General features: G+C 45.9%; 2 protein-coding genes across 25 annotated transcripts in view; one reads left to right on the top strand and one right to left on the bottom strand.

Annotated features, from left to right (window-relative positions):
• Positions 1-262: 262 nt before the first annotated feature.
• Ckmt1a (creatine kinase, mitochondrial 1A) lies at positions 263-6,687 on the bottom strand. 6 transcript variants are annotated; one of them, XM_046461769.1, is made up of 11 exons: positions 6,595-6,687; positions 6,318-6,351; positions 5,421-5,607; positions 4,632-4,830; positions 4,332-4,427; positions 3,632-3,853; positions 3,409-3,494; positions 3,174-3,297; positions 1,042-1,176; positions 729-854; positions 263-509 (listed from the first exon to the last, which is right to left on the bottom strand). In XM_046461769.1, exons 3-11 carry the CDS (start codon positions 5,567-5,569, stop codon positions 393-395), a joined length of 1,254 nt encoding a protein of 417 aa, XP_046317725.1. In that variant the 5' UTR covers positions 5,570-5,607; positions 6,318-6,351; positions 6,595-6,687; the 3' UTR covers positions 263-392. The 6 variants fall into 6 exon arrangements, with proteins under 6 accessions (XP_046317725.1, XP_046317723.1, XP_046317724.1 ...); XM_046461767.2 differs by having other exon boundaries at positions 5,421-5,757; positions 6,595-6,657; XM_046461768.2 differs by having other exon boundaries at positions 6,502-6,622.
• A 2,581-nt stretch (positions 6,688-9,268) lies between these two features.
• The window catches only part of Ppip5k1 (diphosphoinositol pentakisphosphate kinase 1), a 44,379-nt gene continuing 43,842 nt past the window's right edge, over positions 9,269-9,805 (top strand). For 13 of the 19 annotated variants that reach the window (XM_058584753.1, XM_058584750.1, XM_058584747.1 and 10 more), the window contains exon 1: positions 9,294-9,308. The gene's annotated coding sequence lies outside the window, so the exon portion shown is untranslated. Of the gene's footprint in view, positions 9,309-9,805 lie in introns of all 19 variants that reach the window. The other 6 variants (XR_009228391.1, XR_009228390.1, XM_058584748.1 and 3 more) reach the window with 2 other exon arrangements.

Raw genomic sequence — 9,805 nt, 5'->3', positions numbered from 1 at the left:
CTCTACAGTTAAGAGAGATTATTGAGCAAGAAACCTTACATCATAATGAATAAAGTGCAAATGGAAGTACATCCCAATTATTCTCAGGAAACTGATGAGAAATATGGGTAAAATGCTAATGCTTTCCACCCACCTGGGAATCAGTGTTCCTGGCATGCCTTATCTGGAGTCTCTTTCTATCATAAACAACTCCACTGCTTCTTTTTACTTCCTGGAGGTTTATCCCTACCCCTCACCCACCAGTAGAAATAACACAGACAGCTGAAGCATAGCAAGGAGTCTTTACTAAGATGGGGGCTGGAGGTTGAGACAGATTAAGGACAAGTAGAATGGGTCACCATTAAATGGGAAGAAGTCCTGGGGCTCTTGAGTCATCTGCCAGAGATAGGGAGTCAATGTTTGTTTTGGATGAGAGGTGCAGGGATGCGGATATCCTGGCCTCTCTCCAGACGCCGTTCACAGTCAATCAAATAGTTTACTCCATCGATGACCAGTTGCACCAGCTCCACCTGAAGGACACTAATCCTTGATCTCTGCTTCCCATAATCTGAGTTTCTTTCTTTAGCACTTACTGACTTTCCTGCTCTGGAAATTAATTTCCAATTGCATTTTTGCTTAACCTGAATTTCACTTCAGATTCTGTTACATCCTGAGGCTCACTCTCACTGTCACTATCTCAACCCCCATAGACCTGTACCTCTTTTCATTCTAACCCCTTAGGATCTCACCTCTGACTTGCCCAGTCGATCCAAATTAGAGATGTCAAAGACATTGCCTGTGGCAGCAGTGTCTACTCCTCCAGTCCCACGCTTCTGGAGTCTTAGGTTCTCTAGGATCTTTGGAAAACGGCTATCCTAGAGGGGAGATAGGGATTGGAGGTAGGGTCAATAGAGGCAGAGACTGTTCCTATCTGCTCAGAGATTTTCCCCTGACCCTTTAGTCCCAATATGTCTGGCTCCTTTTGAAGTATCCAACCCCACCCATCCACACTCATCCTCTTCCTCACTTATACTGCTTTCTAAACCCCCACAACTCCTTTACTTTGCTTAGCAGGGGCAGTTTGATGTGCACTCCAGCCCGAAGTCCAGTGCCCAGGTTAGATGGACAGGTCAAGATGTATCCCAAACGCTCATTCCACATGAATTCCCAGCCACGCTCCTGGATTAGCCGTTCCACCTGAGCCCACAAAGATTCTGTTAGTCAAAAAACAAAGGATATGTGGACCCTCCCTTAGGAACTCTAGAAATATATAGAACAAGAAACTTGGGTGTGAATAAATAACATTGTTTTTTTTTTTTAAATGAAAATAGTCGATTATTGTCATCATATATGCAAAGCAATTTTGATGTTGTAAAATAATGATGTGCCTTATGATGAGATTGTGAGAAAATATATTGTGTGTGGAAGGAAAGAAAGTTGAGGAATGCATTAAGGATGATCTAGGGAGCTGGGCCCAGTGGCATGTGCCTATAATCCCAGAAGCTTGGGAATCTGAGAATTGCAAGTTCAAACCCAGATTCAGAAACTTAGAGAGGCCCTAAGCAACTTAGCAAGATCCTGTCTCTAAATAAAATATTTAAAAAAGGGGTGGGGACATGGCTCAGTGGTTAAGTGTCTCTAGGTTAAATTCCCAGTATGGGGGTTGGGGATGACCTATGGAAATGAACAGAGGTAGTACAATGAACTGAGAAAGAATTGATTATTCAATGAATTCTGCATGCTTTACAATGAGCAGAGGCTCCTTTCAGATAAAAAATGAAGGTACAAGTTTTGCAACAGAAAGATGCAAGAAAGCCTTCTGTTAGCCATGGAAGGAGCACAAGTGAGAAAGCAGAGACATGTGATAACAGAACAGAAAAGCCAGATTCATAGGGGTGTGTGTGAGAGAGTGAAAGGGGGCCTGGAATGGGTGTTCTCGTTTCTCTTAGCTATCCTAATCATAAAGATGAAGATTAGAGTTGAAGAGACAGAGGATCTGTCAGGGCAATGAACACCAAGACCATTTTCCAATATTAATAAAGGGGACCCTGTTTATAATTCAGAAAGACATGATGGTATGGGGGATTCTTTCATGCTGAATATGGGGAACCCTTCTGTTAAGAATAACAACATATACCTAGCACTTATTAAGTACTTGATATGGAACAACCACTTTATCTGCATTACTTAATGTCTCACAACAACCTAAAATGTAGGAAATCTTATTATCTCAATTTTACAGATGAGGAAACTGAGGCATTTAATTTAAAGAGTACTTCCCTACATATGCATAGTCAGAATATGTTATCCCTTATTGCCAAAAATAGTTTAAACTTCCCAGCTAGAATCTAAAAAAGGAGCTTGCTTTCTTTCAAGTCTAAAATAGAACTGTATATAAGAGAACATACAGTAAGAATTGGGTTTATAGCAGGTTCTAATATAGAATTAAATATGGAGATTCAATCCATACAGGATTGTAGATTCTGTTCAATCCCTTATCTAGAGCCATACATTCTGGAACTTGAGCCATCCCATCCTCCTTTTTCTCTTATCCTTCTCCCACTCTTAGTTTAAAGCCAAGACATGATAATTTAGCAAGAATGACAGAATCTAGAGTCAAGGCCCATCTTGACTCAGAACTGAGGGATTATTTTGGAATCTTAAACACCATAATCTCTCAACCCTACATCAATCCAGGCTCCAGTGTTTTCCTAATCTGCACACTCCACCATCCCACACCATATGTCCCAGGAACTAACTTGCCATCTCAGTTATTTCTTCTTTGTATTATCTGGAAACTGCTTTATTTACTTCTTTTTGTTTCTGACATTCTTTTTCTCTTCCTATATTTCGGGTGACAATATGTCCTGGCTTTCCCAAGACAGTCCTGGTTTTACACCCATTGTCCTGGAGTGACAAATGGTAACCCTTTTTACTATTAGAAATGTCCTGGGTTAGTTGTTTATGTCAATCTACCTAGGCTGCTCTTTGGTTTTCCTTATTTTCTCCCACCTAGCTTCCTTATACATTCTTTTTCTTTTAATATTTATTTTTTAGTTGTAGTTGGACACAATACCTTTATTTTATTTATTTTATATGGTACTGAGGATTGAACCCAGGGCCTTGAATGTGCTAGGCAAATGCTCTACCTCTGAGCCACAACCCCAGCCCCCCCTTATACATTCTTCTCCAACCTCTTTGAGGCCCCGGCAGAATCTTTCAAACACTCTCTTCATGTTGCCACCCTTTTCCATGGAGATGACCCGTGTATGATCCTCCTCATTCACCCAAATCAAGAAGCTCTTCTCATTGTTGTGCCTGGGGGCAGGAGGAAAAGGGGTCAAGTGGCAAAACAAGAACTGGGAAAGAAAGGGGAAAAAACATTTATGTGGGCACAGGGGATAAAAGAGGTGAAGAGCAGCCTCATACCAGATTCCACGAGCATCTGGCCAGTCTCGAGCCATTCCTGCTGCAGTCAGTAATGGGGACACAGGCTTATCAAATAGAAAGTGGTCCTGGGGAGAGTAAAGCAACTTGGGTTAAGAATCCTTCAGGTATTGAAGCCTTGAACCCAGAGCCCAGCTATTTTATATGGCCCAGGCTCCCCTCTGGTTCTACTCCCCCAACCCAGCTCCCTTTCAGGGTCCCTCACATCAATAAGCTGCTGCTGCTCAGCCTCTGTCATCTCACTGAGCCTATAGTAACGTCCAGCCAGGTCACCCTTCAGGCCACTCAGTGCATCCACCACAACGCGTTCCACCTCTCGCCGTTCTGCCCGAGTGCAGGCTGGAGGCAGACTGAGTCCCCGGATACTTCGGCCAGTTCTGACTCTTGAGGACAATACATACCTCTCATCAAAGTAGCCAGAACGAATCTGAGGGACAAATGGAATATAAGTCATAGAAACAAGTAGATATATAGCTCAGTTGGTAGAGTGTTTGCCATGCATGTACAAGGCCCTGGGTTCAATCACCAGCACCAAAAAAAAAAAAAAAGAAAAAGAAATAAACACCCTTGGGGAAGGAGAGATTTCAGGGATTAGAGGACCTTCCTTCACACAAGGTATGTATTCTTCCTGCATACAATGAGGGGAGGAGTCAACTGGGCAAGACTCCAATTGAAGGAAGTATTGTGGACCCTTCCTCAAACTTCCCACCTTGGAGCATGGTCATTCTTATTTACTGTTTTTTCCACATCTGTTATTTCTTAAAATACAACTCTTTCCCCACATTAAGATTAAAAGCTCAGCAGTATAATGACCATGAGTCAGGAAATAATCAAGGTGAAGGAATTGAAGATACAAAATCTTTTACATGAGGCAACACAAATCAGAAGTGGAATATATGGCTCACCTTACTGGCATCCAGGTCAGTGGTGTGTTTCATTGTTCTGGGATCATATCCATTGTGTCGCTCTTGAATCACTGGGTCAAACAGGTCAGCAAATATCTAAAGGGGAGTTAAGAGGAAGAGGTGGTTACAGAGAGGAAATCTCTTCTTAGACTTCAATTATGAATAGATTTCACTGGGTCAGAAAACTTCAGTATGGATGGCCCAGAGTCTTGAGGGAACGTGAGGGATCTTTAGGAGAAAGGAGGTGGAATTACTGGGAAGACAGCTTGGATTACCAGGGAGACTCTGGGGGCCCCCTACCTCATAGGTCTCCTCATCTCCAGCCACCATGCCCACAGTCTTGATGAAGGGGTGGCCAGGGTTGTCCACGCCAGTCTGGATGCACTGATCTAGAGTCCAACCCGTGGGTGTGGTCTTGTCGCAGAGCCGTGCATAGACTGCTGGGGTCAGGTGACTGGCCATGCAGTTGTTGTGCTTTCGGAGGTCTGGGTACTCAGCGCTGGGGAGGGGGTACCCAGTAACCATGGAGGGAGGGCACAGAGGCCTGCACTTAGTGCTATCAGCTGGGAGCTGTCCAGTTAGCCACATTTGCCTTTGCTCCAAGGGAGGAGGGGGAATTAGAGGTAGGCTAAGCCTTGATAATCTCTTTAGGACTTTCAGGGTCTATTCTTTCCCAATAGTTCTAGCTGCCTGTGGCTGGCTGGCTCAGTTCCCCCAGACCTGCACAGTCCTTTCCTCCCATGAACACAGCATTAGTGATGGGGGAGGGGAAAGACTAAGGAGGAGAATTCAGGAAATGGGGGAGAACAGCAGGAAAAGGAGATGGAGAGTGAAAAGGATAGTTCCTGGTCTTCGGATTTGGAGTCTGGGCAGGGGTGCAAGTAGAACTCATAGGGCCAGAACTGGTCTTGGTGGCGGGGACCGCGGGTTAAAGGTCCCCACAAATGCTCTTGCTTTTTGGGTTTGGTCCCCGCTTCCGCCCCACTGAAGTCTTTTTGTAATTATTGTCCTTGTCTGTTGCCCAGGTCCTCCTCACTATCCCCACCTCCGTTCCCATAACCTCCTCCTGCGAGCCTCAGGCACTGATACCTTGGGGGATACAGCCTTCGTCGTTCACTGGCAGCTCGTACAGGTTCCGGGCGGAGCAGAAATCCAGCAGCTAGGGATCCGGCTCCGGCCAAAGCCAGGAGCCTGAGCCCGGGGCGGGCAGACAGCAGACGAGAGAAGGGACCAGCCATGGCTTATGGGGTCCGACTACTGGATCCCAGAGCAGGAACTGGTGCGACAGGATCAGGGAGGGAGGATGCAACCGGTCAGACTGAGTGCTGGAGCTGGGTCCCAGGCTGATGCCAAATGGGGGTGGGGGTGGTGGCTGAAGCCAGAGTAGGAGCGGGTGCCAACCAGGCTGCTGGAGAGGCGCAGTGAGCTAGTTGGAGCAGAGGCGCAATGAGCTAGTGAGGGCGGGCGGAGCAGAGGAAGGCTGGAGCCGCAGTCTCCAGGGGTGGGGCTCACTTAGACCCCGCCTTCTCGCCTGCCACCGCGCTAGGTGTGTGGGGGCGGGGGTGGGCAGCACTAGTCAGGTAATTTGGAAGACCTGAGACTCGCACCCCTAAGGCTGGGATGTAGGCCCACCTGGGATGAATCTGCCCAGATTTCAGCACCACGTAAAGGACAGCACCACAGCACTCCGAAACCCGAACACCATACCCCCAAGCTCCCTTGGTTTAATCTGAAACCCGATCCGTCGACTTTGTGGGTGTGATAAGGTGACATTGCCAACCTCTACTCTGCTTTCGGCCTCCCCCAGCAACCTCTCATCTTCCCAGGGGAGGCGGCCGCAAGAAAACCGCGGAATAAGCACCGATGCCAGAGGAAGACACACAGAAAGCACAGGGTTAGAGGCAGACAGTAGGATAGACACCCGCAGGCTCAAGGTCACCTTTTCCTAAGAACCAGGAAGAGTACCAAGGTGCCTCCTTGACATACCTGTGCTCTCCTAACAAGGTGGAAAAAGAATTCCCTGAAAGGAATCAGAGAAATATTTGCTCTTTTCCCATCCGCTATGCTCTGTCCTTCATTCCCACTCTGCCCCCAATTCTGCAGCCCTACCTCCACTTCTAAGTCTCTACTTATCTTTCTTCCCCACCCTTCTCCCCATTCCCTACTTCACCTTCAATCTTTTACTTTTCTTCCTCTTTTCCAGGCTCAAACCTGTTTGCTGCTCACAGGTCTCCCTCCGAGTAGTCTCTGCGAGCTTGCCTACCTGTTAGTTGCACTGGGGATGGGGGCGGGGCAGGAAGGGAATTGTTAGCTTTCTCTTCCTTCTTTCCCTTCTCTGTAGCTCCCAGTTCCTGGACTGGAGAGGAATATAAAGAGAGAAGGGTGTGGTGAGATGACTGGGTGTGGAATGGAACAGGCAGGCACAGGTCTCCAAGCACCATATGTGTTTCCTCTCTTGGCTCCCTAATGCTGTTTAATCCGGAGTGTAAAGGCAAATGGTGTCCAAGGGCATAAGGTCATCAGGGAATCTCTGCCTTCCTCCTAGTCTTCTCTCCTCTCACTCCTCATAAAGTTCCTATTCAGATTTGAGAGGGCTTAGTTTCCACAGCTCCACATATGACTGGTAGGGAGGAGAATGAATGCTGGAGCTGAAATAGGGATGTTCGGGGCTTCAGTGTGGAGGGTCAGTTAAGATGGAGTAGATATATTGGTATTAGTCCCTTCCTTCAACTGTCCTAATGTACCCACAATACAGGAAGATACTTTGAAATTTCAAGAGAGAGTATTTTGGAAGGAGAAATTCCCTTCACATTGTCCTCTGGCTCCACTGATGTCTCCCCACCATACTCTTATTCCCTTAGCTGTCCTGAATGTCCTTTTTCCTACCTTCCTCGTTTTTAGGTATCCTTAGAAACTATCCATCTCTCTTTGGTATCCATTATTAACTCTTTCTCCTGATGAGACAGTAAGTATCAGAGATTACGTTAAGTTCTGCAGTTAGAGTGGTCACTCTTGGAGAGACAGAAAATGTTACCTGTGCTAAAGGTGCCCATTACTTAGGTAAAGGTATAGCTATGAGTAAGTAAATATAATTACTGGGTATGGTGTATATTTATCCAGATAAAAGAGAGAGATAATCTTCCAAACCAGTAGGGTTGTAATTTTACTTAGAGGGTGTTAAGGAGATAGGGGGTGAGAAGATAATTATATATAGAAAGAGAAATAAGACAGCCAGAGGAGTAGAGAAATTATTTGAGTTTGAAAAGTAGTTATCCTAATTTATAATAGCTCCACTGAGAAGGAACATTTATTTTTATACTTTTATTGTTCTTTGTGAGCCTCTGACAGACATATCATGTATTAATACTCATTTAAAAAATTATCCTACAGCATATGTGAAATAGTCAACACATCTGTATTTGATTTATCTAATAATTACTGCTATTTTAAATAATATGTAATATTTTTCAAGCATTTTGCATTTGCAAAGAACTTTTATATATATTATTTTACAGAATCAAATTGGATTATTCCAGTGTATGACTAGGAACAGAATCTATATTTTCATGGAGATCATAAGAGAAATTAAATACATGAAAGATACTATAATAACTTGTTTGAAGGGTTGGAGTGATGAAGAAGGTATGAGCCTGAGCATGAACTAGGGAGGCATCTGTTCTTCTGAGAGCCAGTGCTTAGAATCATCTCTCTCCATTCAGGAGAGTTTGGCTTTGGGGTAGGGGGTCAGTACCTTCAGGCACCTGACTGGCAAAGGGGCGATATCCCTAAGGTTGCAAAGAAGAATTTGTAACTGTTCTGACAAAGGAAACCCAAGTGAAGATGCAAGGATGATAATCAAAACACAAACATATCCAAAATACTTTCACATAACCAGTACCCTATAAATTAGTTAATTTATAAAAATTAGTTATAGATGGACACAATACCTTTGTTTTATTTATTTATTTTTATGTGGTGCTGAAGATTGAATCCAGTGCCTCACACATGCTAGGTGGGAGCTCTACAACTGAGCCACAATTCCAGCCCCTAAATTAGGCTTTTAATATTACTTTTAAGAAAGATGGAGGCTCAGGGAAGTTAAATGACTTGCCCAAAGCTACACAACTGTAAACGTTAGACCAGGATTTCAAATCCAGTTTTGCAGATCCCCAGCTTGGAGGGTATAGAAAACACAGGGTGTGGAGATAGGAATCAACTTGTCCAGTCTTCTGTGTCCATCCATTTTATTGTATCCGACAAAAAATAAGTCTCTTTGTAGCCAGGCACTGTGACTCATGCCTGTAATTTCAGTTATTTGGAGGGCTGTCACAGAATGATCACAAATTCGAGGTCAGCCTGGACAATTTGGAGAGCTCCTGTCTCAGAATAAAAAATTTAAAGGACTGGGAATGTAGCTCGGTGGGAACCCTCTCCTCTCCGCCCTCATTCCATTCACAGTACTGGAAAAAATAAAAGCCTCTTTGTTCCTTCTCTTAACTTTTTAATCTGCTTCTTTGTTTTTGTCTTTGTTCTCCCTGTCATTTCTCTTTGCATTTTACATTTTACATTTTACATTACATTTTACATTTTCAGCCTATATTGGATCTTTTACCCCGTTTTGTCTTATAAAACAAACAAAAGACTGATTTTGCTCTCAAGGAGGTGCAATGGCACAAACTCTTGTCTTCTCCTTTGGGTCTCGCTTTTCCCAAAACCTCACTGCCTTTGTCTCAGACCAAGAGTCTGAACTGTGGCGACGCAGTAAGAAATTAGAGGTAGAAAAGCATCAGGTTGCATTCCCGCCCGCAGCCACTAGGAGCCACCCTCCTCTGTGCAGAAGCACCGGCCAACGCAGCCTGACTGTTGCCGGTGCGCGCCCTCCGCTGATTGGTGGCACCGCAAAGAAGTCGAGCTTTGATTGGACCACTGTCAGGTGTCGCTGCCGGCAAGTTCGGCTGTGCGAGCGGAGAGAGGCGGGTGAGTGCGGGCCGGGGGCGGTGGGGGAGTGGCTGGGGGCTGGGGGCGGTATCGGAGGGGGTGGGCGCGGTGGAGTGGGCTAGGTCTTTGCAGAGGGCGGTGGTTAGTACCCGTTTGGGGCAGATTCGGGGAAAGAGGCCCAGCGGAGAGGCCTGTGTGTCAGCGCAGGGAGAGTGAGGCGGGGGCGAATAAAGGCTAGAGAAGTCCGGATGCCAGGGCGGTATTCGTGATCCCTAGCTCTGTAAGGAGAGGACGAAGGAGAGGGTCAGCGAGAGGGGAGATGAGTGTGTAAGGATCCGAGTGAGGAAGAGAGGGTCCTACAAGGGGGCGGAAGGAGTGGAGTGTACAGGGGAGAGGAGCAGGGAGGAGGGGGGCCAGCGCGAGGAGGATGGGGACTGGATGGACTGGGGAGGGTCCGGGCTGGAGGGGCTCAGCGCAAGGAGGGGAGGGAGCGGAGTGGACAGGGGAGTGGGTCCACTCGAGGAATGGACTGTTGT

This window comes from Marmota monax, unplaced genomic scaffold (genome assembly GCF_021218885.2).
Source record: "Marmota monax isolate L192 unplaced genomic scaffold, Marmota_monax_Labrador192_F-V1.1 WCK01_AAM20220418_F8-fsc00001, whole genome shotgun sequence".
NCBI lineage: Eukaryota > Metazoa > Chordata > Mammalia > Rodentia > Sciuridae > Marmota > Marmota monax.
The sequence above is the reverse complement of the archived record's forward strand: the minus strand, read 5'-3'. Positions and strand labels throughout refer to the sequence as shown.